General features: G+C 50.3%; 1 protein-coding gene across 1 annotated transcript in view; it reads right to left on the reverse strand.

The window, feature by feature from the left end:
• Positions 1 to 2,629: 2,629 nt before the first annotated feature.
• LOC135898519 (uncharacterized) overlaps positions 2,630 to 18,191 on the reverse strand; it is a 160,168-nt gene continuing 144,606 nt past the window's right edge. Inside the window, exons 9-14 of the mRNA XM_065427492.1 lie at positions 11,699 to 11,827; positions 10,526 to 10,819; positions 9,532 to 9,594; positions 6,572 to 6,655; positions 5,730 to 5,816; positions 2,630 to 5,158 (exon numbers count right to left, since the gene is read on the reverse strand). Coding sequence (XP_065283564.1) covers positions 4,386 to 5,158; positions 5,730 to 5,816; positions 6,572 to 6,655; positions 9,532 to 9,594; positions 10,526 to 10,819; positions 11,699 to 11,827 — 1,430 coding nt within the window. The 3' untranslated portion in view covers positions 2,630 to 4,385. The remainder of the gene's footprint in view (positions 5,159 to 5,729; positions 5,817 to 6,571; positions 6,656 to 9,531; positions 9,595 to 10,525; positions 10,820 to 11,698; positions 11,828 to 18,191) is intronic.

The raw sequence follows: 18,191 nt of genomic DNA on the forward strand, positions 1-18,191 counted from the left end.
TGCCGAATTTCATGCGTATTATCTTTGCTGGTGCCGGAATAGCACCAGAAGAGATATAGTGAAAAGTACGTTTACTGGACGCGGGAGCTCTCACAGAATTAAGAAAAGTTCACGGCCTATGGGGTGTATATTTGCTACACAACAATAATCGTCATCTATCTTGCCGGCATTTCCTTTCTTGAAAACGCTGCGCTCGTTACTTTCCTGTCGAGAAGGCTCTGTCATGCTGATAAGGCGCATGCCATTCGTGACTTGGAAGTACCGGGCTCGCAGCCTTAAAGAAAGGAAATGCGGGCAAGACAGATTACGATTATCGTTGTGTGGCAAATATACACACCAAAGGGTTTAACTGTTTTTGGAGTGTATAATTGTCGGCGTTTTTTTTTTATGCGAAGCATATTACGAGAGCTCAACCCAGCTCCTCAGGCGCGGCGGTGTCGCCTTCAATGACCTTTGACCCCATGCCATACCATATGACACCGTGACGTCACGACAGAGGAGAAACGGGGCTCCAACTCGCGTCGTCGCTCGCGGCGTCGCGGCGGTATATAAGCAGCTGCGCTTGTTTCTAGGTGGCTTTGGCTCAACTCTTGCAAGATGGTCTGGGTGGGAATCGAACAAGGGTCTCCGGAGTGTGAGACGGAGACGCTACCACTGAGCCACGAGTACTATGCTTGAAAGCGGTACAAAAGCGCCTCTAGTGAACGCGGTGTTGCCTTAGAAACAAGCTGTTTCTAAGGCTCAGGCGTGCGTCGCTTGCTCAGGCGCACATTTCTTTGCCGCGCCGAACGCTGCGTTGCTCGACGCTCACCGCGTCCAATGCGGGGCGCGCAGTCGCTGCGCCGTAGCCCATTGTCTTACACCCCTTGGCGGGTCGACGGGAACGCTGTCGCGTTCCACTCTTGAAGGCGAAGCAGAGTAACGCATGAGTTGTTTCTTCGTCTAGCTGAACCAAATATAGCCAAGCAACAGCAGTTCACCAGGCTAAACAGTGGTTCAACAACTAAAATAAAGGCTAGTATGCTTCGCATCCTGGGCTTAACCTTAGCTAAGCCACAGCCATCTTTTGTTTTTTTTTCGTGCACCACAGTTCTCCTCGCGACTTCTTCGTATGACGTACCTAAATCGAGGTTGATTAATGTGTAGGAGGCGGCATCGAAGCCGCCCCGCAGTTTGAGAAGTCTATGGTGGACAAGTCCACGGGTGTTGTTGTTGCTGCTGTTGTGGAAGACTCTTTTGTAGGGGTAGGGGACTGAGGGCTGTGAAGAAACGTCTTTCCTTCCACGCCAAACTGCTGGCATAATGGCATAATCGCTTCTGGGCGTGCACTTTTCCATGCGATACGAGACTTCATGTTACTGAAAGGCAGGCGTGCAACCATACGGACGCAAGAAGAAAAGAAAAATAACAACATTGTTCAACTTTCTAGGGTTCAGCTGTCGGGAAGACGATTTGTCGTAGCTTCGTAACGTCACGCTGCAATATAGTGCAACTACAGGCCGAGTGGTGAAGAGAGAATGACGTGTGCTATTGTCCGTGGCAGCATGCTAACCATACAGACGAGTCCTAGCGCTTAGCTATGGAATGCTACAGCCAACAAGCCATAGCTGCACGTACGAAGCAGTGACGCTGCACATAAGAAAGCAACGCAAAGAGTTCAGGGCTACCGGTTAATTATGCGAGATGATTGCGTAACCTGGCGAGAATTGTCCCGCACATCTCTCGCATATCGAGAGAGTGACACGAACGGTGGCCACGAACACGAAGAACAACACAGCACTCGTTTTATTGTGCAGTGTACAAAACGCGTGCCGTCGCTCGCTCGGTTGAACATTCCACGTATAAGTGAGTGATTGCCCTCCTTTTTTTTTACTCACTTTCTCGGGCACACAAATGGGAGGAAGGGAGCCGAACAAGCTCAGCGCGGCCAGAAGCAGATTAACGCGGTGCACGCGACTGACGACAGCTTTCGAGCGTTCGTTGCGCGCAGAGACATATTTGGAAGACGCTTTCAGAAAGGGTGCCAGCTGAAGCAGGTATACGCGCAAAAGAATGAACAAAAGAATGCACAAAGAGGCAACAATTTTCAAGCTCTCGAGGCACGCAAGAAGCGCTTAGAACTGCTTTTTCGGCACACTCGGCGCAGCCTCTGATCTCGTTTTGGTTTCGCCCGAGTTGTGGCGTTTCGCTCTGTTATGATCTTTGCTCTCTCTTCGCTCATTCAATTTTCTTGTTCGTCGGCGGCGGGTGGAGAGAAGGGAATGAGTCGCTCGGGAGATCGCGTCCTCGCGCCGGATTTCGCAGTTGAATCGCGTTATTCCTCCCCTTACATCGCTCCCCGAGTTCGCGGCACTTGAGAGTGAGACAAGCGCTGCGCGGCGTCGTCGTCGTCTTGTGCTCGGCTTTCAATCGCGTCCGCGACCCCGCGGGGCGCGGTCGATAACCGGCTTCGTCGCCGGGCGCACGCGCCTCGGAAACCTGTTGTGCGCCGGGCACGGGTAAAAAGAAGACAAGGTTTCCGAGCACGTTCTTCAATTTAGAAACGGAAAATAAAAGAGTGCCAAAGAAAAAAGAAATCCGGCGAGGCCGTGATGTGTGCACTTTAGTAGATCTACGACGTTACTGCGAGGCGTTTCCGTGCTTACGGTCCGACTTATTTGCCCAGCTTTTCTTACAACCTTCCGCGCTCCCGCTTGAACGCGGACGCGGCGGCGAGCTCGGGTCGCGAACACAAAAACGCCGACCGTGTGCGCGGGTAGGAGAAGCATTCAACGTGGAGAACCTAGAACAGCCGTTCGATAGCGGCCGTTTTCAATGGCCTTCGCTTATCTTCTGTCTTCACTTACTTTTTGGGTCTCTGAAGAAGCACTCGACCTAGCTGCAGCGCATACAGCAGAAGAGAAGACGAGAAACACGAAAGAAATTGGAGGGTGGTGTGCGAAGAGGCGGTACTGTTGTGAGGAAAGCGAAGAAACGAGCGCTGACATGCGACCGGACAGAAACTACTTGTGTCTTGTCAAAACATCGTGTTGCGCCTTCGGACGCGACGTCGTTTCCAGCAGTTCTCGAGTCTCTCCAGTGGGAAACACACCTTTGGTGCGAGCTTATAAAAGCAGTCAATTCGGAAATCGCTTCTAGCGCTTTACATGACATGCCCGTCCGAAGGCTGCGCGCTACATTACTTCTTCCAGAATTTTTTTAGTGTTGTCGTTTTATTTTATTCGAGTGTAACACCGCACTTTTGAGGTAGGCAGCATAAAATACCACGTTCAGTGTTCTCGCGGATGACAGGCGGTGAAGTAGTCAAACTTTGCGAAACATGAACTTGTCTAACCAAAATACCGAGCGCCCCTGAGTAGGGCAATGAGTGCTGGCAAAATAGTTATTTTTCGTATAAATTATAGGAACTGCATGCATGTGCCATTTACAGAGCAGAAGAGGGAATTAAAAATAAATAGTGATTAATTATTGTTTTTCATGCCCCTGTGCGTATTCAAATCAGTTTGCGGTCTTCTTCACAGCTTATGTACAGAAACCTGAATTCACTACGTCGTCTTAGTCAGTCCGTTTCATCATCAAAATTAGACTAAGCGTTGTTTGCAGCGAGCTTCTTCGAAACAATTCCGCCGAGTTAGGAATGATATCAAACGAAGTGACATTTATGACATCGTATCGCAGATGTAGCGCCGAAGCGCCGCGGTCCACTGGTTGTCGTAACACTGTGCACAGCTGTGTGGCGACAGGAGAATAAAAGTCAATTGACTTGATTTCACTATCACGTTCTGCAAAACTTTGGAAACAAGATTATTGCTCCCTGTTTGTCGCAGACACCACAGGGAACTCACAAACGCGTCAATCGTGGATGCAACAAGAGCCCCCTTCGACGTCAGTGTGGGGCCGACCCTGCGCGGCCGCTCGCATTCATCGGGAAAAGATGTCTCGTCAGTCAGCACAAAACGTCGCACTGAACAAAAGACTGCATGAAATGCGAAGCACAACCTAATTTTGCGGCGACGCAGGTGCGAACGGTGCTTTCTTTAACACGACCATTGTAGGCGCAACAACACCCAGTGAAGACGGGGCGAGCACGAATAGCTTCAGTGCTCGAGAACACAAACTGACACTGAACAGTGAGTGCGGCATTGTATGGAGAACACAGCGGGGCAGCTCCTCGGCGTCGCGTAGTGGAACAGCACATTCGTTGACGCGACGCTCGTAGCCACAACGCAGACCGGTTTGCTGACGGCGCTGACGGCGCGGTGAAAACGAGGCGAGCACGCCCTGCGTATAGCGTCCGCGCGGCTCGACGGCCGGCACGGCCACGGTCAGAGGCGAGCGACGGCGGCGAAGGCGAGCAGCAGGACGACAGCGGCGGGCACGACCACTCAACTGGCAGCGTGCGACGACGTGGAGTTTGCGAAGAGCAGCGGGTACAGCAGCTGGTGTCCCATGTCCCAAGTGTAGATGGCGCCGTCGCTCGGGTTGTAGCTCACCATGGAGGTGTTGCGGAACGGGTTGCTGAAGTTGAGCGCCAACTCGAGCGCCTCTTCCTCGTAGAGGTCGAAGGCGAACGCGATGCGCGTGGTCGCTTCGCTGACGCTGTTCACCGCGTACAGGACGCCGCACACGATGAACATCTCGCCCACGGTGCGGTGGTCGAGCGTGAGGTTCCACACGCGCTCGGCCTGCATGGCGCGCTCGTGGAACTTGACGACGAGCGTGTTGTTGGTGCTGCTGCTGGCGTAGACGACCCAGAGGCCGTTTTCGTCGGCCAGGATGTCCATGGCGTTGTGCTGCGTCGCGTACAGCAGCCGGCTGCTGGAGAAGTCGCGCGAGAGGGACAGCGCCGCGGTCGACTTGTTGCCCAGGTCGAAGCGCACGATGCTGTCGGTGTTCTCGTGGTGGTAGAAGAGCGAGTTGTTGTACACCACTTGCGCGTTGCCGCGAAATGCGTACGGCAGCGAGTAGCGGCGCGTGAAGTGGCCGTCCACGTACTCCAGCAGCGTGGTGCGGTCACCGTCCAGCGTCACCCAGAACTTGCTGGCGTCGAAGGCGCGCTTGAACGAGTCGCGCATCCAGGCGCCCCACGAGGCGTTGTTGTGTCGGAACAGCACCGGCTTGCCCACCTTGACCAAGTAGCGGCGCTTCGCGCGGCATTCTACGCTCGTCGTAGCACCACCGGTAAAGAGAGAGAGACAGAGAGAAAAAAAAAAAAAGGTGTCACATTTCAGAGGAGCAAATAGGTGTCGGAAGAACAGAGCCCCCAGCTTTCGCTGTAGAATAGAAACTACGTGATACGAATAGGAATTCATTCATTTGCGCTTGCAGGTTTTTTCTAGAGAATAACTTTTCTGCTTCACGTAAACTATTTCGCCCCGCCCTTTACATTTTTTTACCGTTGCCAGTAATCGTTTCTTCTGCGGTTCCGAACAAGAAACACGTAAACACCATTTTAGTTTCAGCAGTAACAAACAAAATTATACACCACATATGTAGTGTAAAAATACACATAATAGGCATACAAGAAACAAAACAATTTTTAGTGTCAGAACATCCAGTGAAAGAAGCATGCTTCGTATTGCTTATTTCTAACAGGAATGGCCCGCAGTCCTAGGTAAAAAGGAAGATGAATTTAAAATAGGGCGGGCAATTGCGTAGCATGTAAATGTTCATGAGGCATATAATTTAGATTCAACGTTAACAAGAAAACAACAAATGTACTTGTTCACCTGTATCACGCGGCTTCAGCGGGAGCCAGTGGGACCTATTGTAGACTGTTTCTATGCTTTCAACATTGAAGAGGCCAGGTTTTCCTGCTGTAAAATGTGAAAATGCAGCATAATAAAAAAGTTAGCACAGTCAAAGAAGAGAGTATGAGAAAAAAGAACACGCCATATTTTAATGTACCAGTTCACATAAATTTCACAGTGCTCGCTTCAGATAGAAACATGTCTGGCTTCGACTATACAGTAGCTAAACATGCAGAACTCGATGAAAGTTTTTCCCGGTACAACAATGAACTGTGCCTCAATGTTCTTCGAAAGTGTTAGTGAAAGCGAGAGCGCAACATTAAACCACCTAAACCGCCACAACAAAGACGCTGGCGTAGCGTCACACTTTTGACGATCGTATGCAGTGACAGCCGTCACATCCGCTGCTCGGTCTGTCGGCATGTTTCCACTGTTGAGCGCCCGACTCCGTTAATGGATATGGCGGCGCGTCCCTTCGCAGCCGCAACAAGACAGTGAATTGTTGCGTCGCATATTTATCCTCTCTACTTTGCATTCTTGGATTGCTGAGCACTGGGACGCACCTGCGAAATTCTGCAGCGTTTATGTCGCTGATTGCTAGCGCATACGTTAACACACGATGAATATGGCGCTGACTTCGGGGCCTTATTCGCCTAATGTACGCCTGTCATTCTTAAGATGTAACTTGGCACGAACTACAATTTATCTATTCCTCTCCCTTTTCCCTCTACCTACAAAGCGCATATGTACTCGCTCCTGTTGTCGCTCTGTGTAGTCACTTGTATCGGATGCCTTTGCGTGCGCGACGCTATGTGACGCACCTTTCCTGCTTGGGGAGCACTCGTGCGTCGACGGGCAGTCCGGGCACACGGGGCACTCGGCCTCGACGACACGGGGAGGTGGGGCTAGAAAACGCAGTGCGAAACTCGTCAGTCATAACGAACCTTCTCACAGACTTCGAGCGTGTATGTGAATGAATGAATGAATGAATGAATGAATGAATGAATGAATGAATGAATGAATGAATGAATGAATGAATGAATGAAGGAAGGAAGGAAGGAAGGAAGGAAGGAAGGAAGGAAGGAAGGAAGGAAGGAAGGAAGGCAAGAGGTGAAAGGCAGTGAGGTTAACCAGACCAAGTGTTCGGTTGGCTACTCTGCGTATGTGTCTGGAGGAGAAAAGGGAGTGAACGAGGGGAGCATGTGCGCGTGCAAACGCGCGCGCGTTAATATGTGGAGATTTATTAGCGGTGAAGGGCTGGCGATGAACACTTTCAGCCTTATTTTTCATAGCGTAAGTGAACTGGTGCATGAACTATAGGATTTCGTTTTAATTGAGAAATACGATTTTAATGTTACTGCGTGGGCAAATATAAAATGACTGCGTCAAGTGTTCAAGGGGCAGCGAGTAAAAAAAATACACGCACACATGCAAAAACGCATGCACAAAGAGGGAAAAAAATTCTGCAGATCCCACGCACTGTGGGAATCGATGTAAGTGAGGCTTTCCGTAATGAATGCTTTGGTTGAGTATAATTATTGGTGATGTTGACGGCTAAAGCTTAATTTCTTCAACGTTTAGTCTAACACGTGAGTGGTGAGCTGATGTTAAACGTTATCTTGCGTGCATCACTGCTGTTTGTTTGCGTAGTACACAGCGCACACAGGAAGAGGTGTTTTATTGAGGCATTGTTGCGCGCCATACTTCATCACCTCCGGAGGTTTGAGCACAGTTATTCCTCACATTCCTCACAGTTATTCCTACTTCCCACCCGCACATCGCATGGTGGCAGAAGTATTAAACTTGAATTGGATTATGTGGCCAAAAGCACAATCGGATAATGAGGCACGCCGTAGTGGCGGACTCCGGATTAATTTTGACACCGTGATGTTCTTTAACGTGTCCCAAAATATAAGTGCGCGCGCGCTTTTTATTTCGCCCCCGTCGAAATGTGGCTGCCGCGGTTGGGATCAAATCCACGGCCTCTAGCAATGCCATAGTAAGAGAGCTGCTGCGGCGGGCACCGAAATGTTGAGTTGACGGTCAACCGCTTCCGCATTGTCGCCTGGACCCTGCGGTGCGCTTTAAGTAATACGGCTCAACTTCTGCATGCCCTGCGTGGTTTGTCCGCTTGAAATATTTGCATGGTCTTTATTTTTCAGAAATAGCAGCAACGAACTCTACCGTGCCTTGAACTTAAGCTTATCCAGTTTCCCCGCAACCGCCATCGTATAGTAGTAGGGTTCCCTTGCCTTCTCACGTCCCCCCCTCACCCCTCTCTTGTATTGTTATTGCCTCCTCTCCTCTGTCCTTCCTACAGTTCTATCTACGTCGCTTCTGGACTCGCACGTTAACTTAATGTTAACTAAGACCAGCATGAGACGACGACGGAGTAGAGACGAATAGTAGCAATGTTCACTCACGTTATAGCTGACTTCCAGAGGATGTGTACGTGGGATGAGATGACGAGGGATATTTTCTAAACGAAGCAAATGTATACAACATTTATTATGTATCCTGTATCTTGATTGGTTCGTTTTGTTGCACTTTTTCTTTATCTTCACATTGGATGATGGCTTCTTTAGATGCTGCCGCTACTTCGTGGAGCCAGCACACAGGCCCATGTGTGCTGTTGTACGTGACGTAATTGAACAGTTTCACGTTTGGTAGACCTTGTACGTAGCCGTAGTCAATAAACAGCTTTAGTTACACGTACGTAGAGGCTTCACGTACGCAAACGTGAAAAGCCTACGTACCTTACGTGCATGCCATCTGAAACACTTTTAGCTACACGTACGCGACGCACGCCAAAAGGGACCCCATAACTCCATCTATCGGGCAATGTGAACACGGCGGTAGCCAATTCAATCTTGCCGCCGTGTTTCGATGCGAGCCGTCTGCGCACGCGCGGCCCGCTATCGCTTGTTCGTGATCTTGCGGAACTCCCGCGCGAAGCTGTCTACGTGCGCAAGAAACGCACGCATAGAAATGAATCTCACGTACGTCCGTAAGACCAGCGCGCGGCCGCTACGTTTTACGCATGCGCACTGCTGACACGTAGAAGCTGTACGTATGCAAAGCCTCTACGTATGTGTAACTAAAGCTGTCTAATGACGCTGTCTCCTCTCGATGCGAACAAGTTTTAACCGTGATCAACCGTACTCCGGCGGCGGCTGCGTATGGCGAGGCCGCGCGGGCCCTATCTTGAAAGCAATCTGCGATTGGGGCACAGTGCTCAGAGTGCTGATAGCTTTGTGTGCGCTGTATTCTTGCTACTTAGTTCACACTGAAGCGAGAGGCAGCACAATGGCCAATTCGTTAGCTGCTGCGGGCCCTATCTTGAAAGCGATCGTCTTACGTGACGGACGGACGGACGGACGGGCAGACGGACGGGCGGATGGCTTTTCACTTTGGGTAGGCATAGAAATGCTTACGTATTTAAAAGCTTTCTTTCAGAATGTAAGGGGCGCGCCTCTGAAACTCCTGACCCCGGGCGCGCGCATGAGTACGCTACGAGGCTCCCTCCTTGCTTTCCCCACAGCTGGCTTCTTTACAAGAAGAGCCTCTGTGTGGGGAAGCCCGCTTTCGTAAGCGTAGTCGTAGGTGAACACATCAGATAGATACAAAGCGTAGTCGTAGGTGAACACATCAGATAGATACATTGTAAATTTTACACTGAATTCCTAGACCAGAGATAAATCGTGTGCGCCATCAGGCCATCTAGCACTGGGGAGAACCACAGTTTCGAAACCGAAGTTTGTTGTGCACGCCTTATGCTCACCATGTCCGTAGAGAGTATAACTAGTTTCCTCAGTCGCTGGCGGCATCTTAGATGGGTCCAGTTCTGAAACAAACACACACATACACAAACATTTTTACTTAGTTTTTCGTTCACCAACTGCTTCTTCAATCTAACAAATATGTCTGCATACGCGTAGGGTGAGTGCATTGTTAGAACTGTCAACAATCTGCGTGTTTAAAAGCATAGCCTCATTTTTTTTTTATATTGAGACAAGCTTGTACCTAGACACAGTCACTTAATCTTCTCACAAGACGCTCCGGCGTAAATGACAGACATGTCAACCCGATGTTTCTTCCTTCGTCTGGTTTACTGGCCGTATGGCACAGTGCACCGAGCTGTGCCGTTCGTAAGCTTCTGCGTGTGACAGCTTTTGTACGTGGCACAGTGCAGAACCCGTGAACACGTTCGTCACAGGCAAAGACGGGTGCCGCCATGTTAATATCCGAATTGATGTTGCACAGGCTCTTCTTAATGATGGGCTTTGAGTTACCAATTTAGCGAGACCACAAAACACGCAGAGGCATGTAGAGCGTACGCTAGCGAATGAAAGACAGGAGTACAATATTCGACGCTATAGCAGTTCTTCACCACCAAGTGGTCAGCCCAGATCAAGTGACAAGGAAGAGCAAGACACAAGAACAGCGCAGTGCTCTGCACGTGAGCGTTGCGTGATTTTTCTCGTTCCTTTTCTGCATCTTGTCTTCTGGTCTTTCTTTTCAAGCCACGTGAGAGGAACTCCTCGAGTGGATACTTCATTCAACACCCCGGCGACAGTTGTTGTACTGTTTTGTTTGCGATAACCCCTCTTCCCATTCTGCTTAACTCGGATAATGTCCGCATTCTCATGGATTTTGTAAGCTTGCATTCACCTTTAAAGGTTGCAGACGGTTATCACTCACTGAGTGAAAGATGCGGTGCGACGCCAAGCGGCGTTGATCGCGCCCGAGTTTGTGTAGGATTACGGCACACTCACGGAATACGGTGAGAACGCCGGCAGCATGACCCCGGGCATTGCGGCTGTCGCACTTGTACATGCCGAAGTCCTGCGGCAACACGGGGTCGATGCGGAGCTGCATGCGGCTGGCGTAGGGGCCGGACTCTTCCTCGCGCAGCGTGTGCCGCGCGCCGGGCTGCACGGCTGTGCCCTGGTCGCCGAACAGCCACGCGTTCAGGGCTCGTGGAAACGCCTCGACTAGGCACTCCAGCACTGCGCTCGAGCCGTTGCTCGCGCCCACGGCCCAATTGTGGATCTTGATCAGCGGCGGGACTGCGAGGGCAAGGCGTTCCGGCAGCGCAGAGCGTGAGCGTCATGCCCACCAGTGTTCTAGCACTTTAGCTCGATCTCACCATGCTTTTGCCGCGTGTGTTACAGATCAGCGATGGAACCTAAACCTCACACAAAGACTTCTTCTAGTTTGCTAGCTCCACGGGTAGCCTATTGATTCAAGCAGAACTCTAGCGCACGTGCTGCATATTCGCTCATGAACACATGAGATCCTACAAATGGCTTACGAAGGAAATGCGTCTTTCTGAGAGAAATTAGAAGCGCCTTCCACAATTTTTAATATACATGTGCAAACAAAAGCAGCTTAGGATACTGACGGGAAGTATCCTCCCGGCATTCAGTCCTGCCTACACCACTGCATCACGTGTGAAAGCGTACGCTGCGCACCTTGCGACCCATGTATGGCGTAATACAAAAGGTGGTGATAACTGGTCCCACATGAACGGTCCATCCACATTTCAGACATGGGTGGTATCGCGTTGTTCTGAAGTATGCAAGAACGCGACGTCTCGCCGAGACGTTTGTTTTGTTTGTTTGTCTATAGTTATTATTGTACGTTAACCCCCGAAGGGTCATTACAGGAATGGAGATACAGTCAATATTTACTATACAATGAATAATCGTTGATAATTCAGACTAATTAAACCCGTTTTCTATTTAACTGTGTTTAGTCTGTTTGCACAAGAATGCGCTGGGTAGTCCAGCTTAACGCGTTATCCGCGCGAGTCTCAGATTATGAAGTCACAAAGCACTAGCTCGAATATGTTAATGAGGCGCGTGTGCAACGAAAACAGCTATTTTCTCTTAAGCGTCACCAACATCCAGTCAAGCTTTGGATGCGAAGAGAGAAGGAGTGCTTACATGTGACCTCCAGGATGACCTTCTTCATGGCGGGTGGTGGGACGCCATTGGAGGCGATGCACACGTAGGAGCCCATGTGGTCACGTGTCGCCCGGCTCACATTAAAGGTGTCGCCCTCCAATGAAGTGACTGCGTGTCGATATCGGCATGCAGTCACTTGTGATGCTCAGTTCTGAGCGCATTTCTTTTTTCAGCATTCGTCACGAAAAGTTGCTCTTTTGTTTCCAGTGACACTAAACGCTCACACTGTATTTCAGAAAAGGGGTGACGGCAAGTTTTAAAATAACCGAAAGAAAGTTAACAAATTCATGCGGTCCTGCTTATAAAACGGTAGAAGCAAAGCTCGGGTTCTGCGCACCCTTATTGTCGATGCACTGATTGTTGCGTATGCTACAATCTCCTTAGCTTGGCGCAAAAGCCACTTGCGTTCCGTATTTTTTCAATCTGTTCAATAAAAAATGAACCCCTGGATTTTTTTTTTTTTACAGGTGTACCGGCCGCATAAGCACGCAATGGAAAGTTTCCGTTTGGAAGGACGCAAATCTTCCTTCACACTAGATGTTTATAGGTGGTATAGATGCTCACTATATATATATATATATATATATATATATATATATATATATATATATATATATATATATATATATATATATATATATATATATATATATATATATATATATATATATATATATATATATATATATATGTATATATTATTGTATTGTATTGTATTGTATTGGGTTTTATGGCGCATAAGCAACTCAGGCTATCATGCGCGAAACACATGGTATAGTTTATTTCGCAAATCGGGTATCCTCAGCGAAGGTCCTTGTCCGGACAAGGACTCTGAGGAGCCCAACAAATCAAATGGAGACCTCAGCCTTCTTCTCAGGACTGAGAAAACGGGTGAGGTGCAGAATTAGTAGTTCTGTGATATATTATATTTCGTTTAGGATCGCTGCGTCTTTCAAAAAACTAAAAACAGATGAAGCTCCTACAAGTGGGTTATCTCCTAAAAGTAGACTGCGATGGAAGGGAATGCGTTCATTTTAAAATACAGTAAAATATTTTTTCCTTAGCCGTTCGAGTTGTGTGCACGAGAATAAAATGTGATTTACAGTGAGTTCGTCTCCACATTTCTCACATAAGGGTTTCTCTTGTTTTGTCAGTAGAAAATTGGTGTCTGTGTCCGATGCGCAGGCGGCATAAAATTACTTCTATAAAACGTTCCTGATCCCAGCATGATCTCCATTCTTCCAGAATAGGTTTTACTAACTGTAGTTTGTTATTTTCTTCGTTATTCCATGTACACTGCCATTTTTCTTTAAGCTTATTTTTTACTAACTTCATGCAATCTGCATAGGGTATATTTACAGTACTGATATCCTTATGGCGGGCTTGAGCGGCGCACGCGTCAGCTCTCTCGTTGCCTCTAATTCCGTGATGGCTTGGTATCCAACAGGCCTTAACTTCGTGTCCTTGTGTTTGAGCAGTTATTATGTTATGGATTATATTTCCTATTAAAGGTTCCCTTACGTTTCTGGCTTTCAGTGCTGTGATTGCACTCAGTGAGTCCGTGTAGATAATGCTGTTTTGAATGTTCATCTCAACTATTTTTGTTACAGCCACCGAAACCGCATAACATTCGGCTGAGAAAATTGACGCGCACTGAGGCAACATGACTACCTTTTCCCATTTATCTTGCATTACAGCACTTCCGACGTATATATATATATATATATATATATATATATATATATATATATATATATATATATATATATTGTCACGTGGTAGTGACGGTAAAGAGAGAACACAGTAGCAGTACTGTGAAAGACAAAACTAGCTTTTATTGGGCGAACCTGTGCCCACAAAACAGGCTGCACTTAAAGCACAACGATAGCGGCGAGCAGAGTCGGCGATCGTCGAAAATCTGATCAGCGGGTCAAGTGCGTCGGCTTTTATAGAGCAGTCGTCGAATGTTCCAGACTAATCGTTCGGACCCGTGTGCCTTCCACAAAGTTCTACACCATTCGCGTTACGCGATGAAATCAGATAACACAAGGTTCGGCGACAACAGACAGCCAGGTAGAAGCATCGATAACTTTCCAGAAACATCGGATACATTCAGGCGCGTCCCTCGCTGTGCGATTACAGTTGTTAAGCGGCGAAACGTGGTCGCCCGATAAAGATAAGTACACGTGTCAATACCCCCCCTCTTAAAAAGCATCGACCCGATGCTACATACAAGCGAAATAAAAACACCCGTAGCAAAGAAAACAACAAAAAATAAGGAATTTCGTCAGCGTCCGTAAAAGGGTTTAAGGCGCACCACGTGGACCACTTCAGATCGTGCGCGGCGCCGCTGTGAATGCGAAATGCCGTCTGGCACGACCTCATAGTCCAGAGCGCCAATACGTCGGATGACCTTGTAGGGTCCGAAATAGCGTCGGAGTAGTTTCTCACTGAGTCCTCGTCGGCGTATCGGTGTCCAAACCCAAACACGGTCGCCGGGCTGGTACTCAACAAAGCGTCGTCGGAGGTTGTAGTGTCGGCTGTCGGTCTTCTGTTGGTTCTTGATCCGTAGGCGGGCGAGCTGTCGGGCTTCTTCGGCGCGCTGGAGATAGCTAGCGACGTCAACATTCTCTTCGTCAGTGACGTGGGGCAGCATGGCGTCGAGCGTCGTCGTCGGGTTCCTGCCGTAAACCAGCTTAAACGGCGTGATCTGTGTTGTTTCTTGCACCGCCGTGTTGTAAGCAAATGTTACGTACGGCAGGACGGCATCCCAGGTCTTGTGTTCGACGTCGACGTACATCGCTAGCATGTCGGCGAGGGTCTTATTCAGCCGCTCCGTAAGGCCATTCGTCTGCGGGTGGTAGGCCGTGGTCCTCCTGTGCCTTGTCTGACTGTATTTCAGAATGGCTTGGGTGAGCTCCGCTGTAAAGGCCGTTCCTCTGTCGGTGATGAGGACTTCTGGGGCGCCATGTCGAAGCAGGATGTTTTCGACAAAAAATTTCGCCACTTCGGCTGCGCTACCTTTCGGCAGTGCTTTAGTTTCAGCGAAGCGGGTGAGGTAGTCTGTCGCCACGACGATCCACTTATTTCCGGTTGTTGACGTCGGAAAGGGTCCCAGCAAGTCCATCCCGATCTGCTGGAATGGTCGGCAAGGAGGCTCGATTGGCTGTAGTAATCCGGCTGGCCTTGTCGGCGGTGTCTTACGTCGCTGACAGTCTCGGCATGTTCTGACATAATGGGCGACGTCGGCGGTCAGGCGCGGCCAATAATACTTTTGTTGTATCCTCGAGAGTGTCCGGGAAAAACCGAGGTGTCCAGCGGTCGGATCGTCATGTAGGGCATGCAATACTTCTGGACGAAGTCCTGACGGGACAACAAGAAGGTAGTTGGCGCGGACTGGCGAGAAGTTCTTCTTCACGAGTAGACTGTCTTGAAGCGTGAAGGAAGATAATCCGCGCTTAAATGCCCTGGGGACAACGTCGGTGTGCCCTTCCAAATAATCGACGAGGCCTTTAAGTTCCGGGTCCGCTCGTTGTTGTTCGGCGAAGTCTTCCGCGCTTATTATTCCAAGGAAGGCGTCGTCATCCTCGTCATTTTGCGGCGGCGGGTCAATGGGGGCGCGGGATAGGCAATCGGCGTCTGAGTGTTTTCGTCCGGACTTGTATGTTACGGTGATGTCGTATTCTTGTAGTCTGAGGCTCCACCGTGCCAGCCGTCCTGAGGGATCCTTTAAATTCGCTAGCCAACACAAGGCGTGATGGTCGCTGACGACTTTGAATGGCCTGCCATATAGGTAAGGGCGAAATTTCGCTGTAGCCCAAACGATGGCGAGGCATTCCTTTTCGGTTGTAGAATAATTGCCTTCCGCTTTTGACAACGACCGGCTAGCGTAAGCTATCACGTGTTCATGTCCATCTTTTCTCTGGACCAGGACGGCGCCGAGGCCTAGGCTACTGGCGTCAGTATGGATTTCTGTATCGGCGTACTCGTCGAAGTGCGCAAGTACCGGCGGTGACTGCATGCGTCGTTTGAGTTCTTCAAATGCGTCGGCCTGCGGCGTTTCCCACTTGAACTCAACATCACATTTAGTTAGACGTGTCAACGGCTCGGCGATGCGTGAAAAGTCCTTGACAAAGCGCCTGTAGTAGGCACACATGCCAAGGAATCTACGCACTGCCTTCTTGTCGGTGGGCTGCGGGAACTTTGCGATGGCAGCTGTTTTCTGCGGGTCGGGGCGTACTCCGGATTTACTGATGACGTGGCCTAGGAACAGAAGCTCGCCGTAAGCGAAGCGGCATTTTTCTGGCTTCAGAGTGAGCCCTGATGACTTGATGGCCTCTAGTACTGTGGCAAGCCGCCTAAGGTGATCGTCGAAATTTCCGGCGAATACAACGACGTCATCCAAGTAAACGAGACAGGTCTGCCATTTCAATCCCGCTAAAACCGTGTCCATCACGCGCTGGAACGTTGCAGGCGCCGAGCACAGTCCAAATGGCATAACCTTGAACTCGTAGAGGCCGTCTGGGGTGATGAAGGCGGTCTTTTCGCGATCTCTTTCGTCGACTTCTATTTGCCAATAGCCAGACTTGAGGTCCATCGAGGAGAAGTACTTAGCGTTGCAAAGCCGATCCAATGCGTCGTCTATCCGTGGAAGGGGGTATACGTCCTTCTTCGTGATCTTGTTCAGACGACGATAATCGACGCAGAAACGTAGGGTTCCGTCCTTTTTCTTCACCAGGACAACAGGGGATGCCCACGGGCTTTTCGACGGCTGGATGATGTCGTCGCGCAGCATTTCGTCAACTTGTTCTCTTATAGCTTCGCGTTCTCGCGTCGAAACTCGGTAAGGGCTTTGGCGGAGCGGTCGAGCGTACTCCTCGGTGATTATGCGATGCTTGGCGACTGGTGTTTGTCGAATCCTCGATGTCGTCGAAAAGCAGTGTTTGTATCGTCGGAGCAGACTTCTGAGCTGCTGTTGCTTAATCACTGGGAGACTCGGATTAATGTCGTAGTCTGGTTCGGGAACCGTGGTCGTCGGGGTAGATGTGGCGGAATCCGAGAGGACAAACGCATTACTGGTTTCCACAATTTCCTCGATGTACGCGATCGTCGTGCCCTTGTTGATGTGCTTGAACTCCGGGCTGAAGTTTGTCAGCAGCACTTCAGTTTTCCCTCCATGCAGTCGAGCGATCCCTCTTGCGACGCAAATTTCACGGTCTAGCAGGAGGCGTTGGTCGCCTTCGATGACACCTTCTACGTCAGCGGGTATTTCGGTGCCGACCGAAATAACAATGCTGGAGCGGGGCGGGATGCTCACTTGGTCTTCGAGCACACTCAAGGCGTGGTGACTACGAGGGCTCTCCGGCGGTATCGCTTTATCTTCCGACAGCGTTATTGACTTCGACTTCAGGTCGATGACTGCGCCGTGTTGGTTCAGGAAGTCCATGCCGAGAATGACGTCTCGAGAACACTGTTGGAGGATAACGAAGGTGGCAGGGTAAGTCCGGTCATGAATGGTTATCCTTGCCGTGCAGATTCCAGTCGGCGTAATCAGGTGTCCTCCAGCGGTGCGAATCTGAGGGCCTTCCCATGCAGTCTTAACCTTCTTCAACTGGGCGGCGATGTGTCCATTCATGACGGAGTAATCGGCCCCTGTGTCGACTAAGGCAGTGACTGCGTGGCCGTCTAGAAGTACGTCGAGGTCGGTGGTTCTTTGTCTGGCGTTGCAGTTGGGTCTTGGCGTCGGATCACGGCTGCGTCGTGTTGAACTGAAGCTGGAACGTTGCGTCGTCAAGTCGTCTTTCGTCGGTGTAGTCTTGGCTTCGCGACTTCTTCGGGACGGCGGCGTGTCGTTATTAGGTCGTCGAGATGATTTCTTCGTCATGTTCGTCGACGGCGGAGGATCTTCGTCAGTTCGACGAACAGCAACCGCACCTCCATCGGTTGCTGCTTTTAGTTTTCCGGATATGGGCTCGCAGAGCGGCCCCGCGCTGGGCCGGTGTATGGTCGGCGCTGCGGCGACAGGTAGCGGCCTGGTGACGGCGAACGGGACGGTCGTCGAGGGCTCCATTGAGTAGCGGCGAGGTAGTCGGCGATGTCACGTGGGCGCTCTCCAAGCTTTGGACGCGGCGCGTTGACGGCGAACCCTCTCAGTCCCATGTCGCGGTATGGGCATCGGCGGTAGACGTGACCCGCTTCCCCGCAGTGGTAACAGAGTGGGCGGTGGTCAGGAGCGCGCCAAACGTCGGTCTTCCTCGGGTAGCTCCGCTGGGCGACGGGTGGGCGGGCTGTCGGCGGCGGCGGCGGTGGTCGACGGAATTGCGGCGTTACAGGGCCCTGGCGCGGTCGCTGAGGTGGGCCTTGACGGCGTACGACGGCGGCGTAGGTCATCGCTTCGGGTTGGGCTTGCGGTAATTGAGGTTGCACCTCCGGAACTCCAAGCGACCTCTGAACCTCATCTTTGACGATGTCA

Source organism: Dermacentor albipictus, chromosome 2 (assembly GCF_038994185.2).
Source record: "Dermacentor albipictus isolate Rhodes 1998 colony chromosome 2, USDA_Dalb.pri_finalv2, whole genome shotgun sequence".
NCBI classification, from domain to species: domain Eukaryota; kingdom Metazoa; phylum Arthropoda; class Arachnida; order Ixodida; family Ixodidae; genus Dermacentor; species Dermacentor albipictus.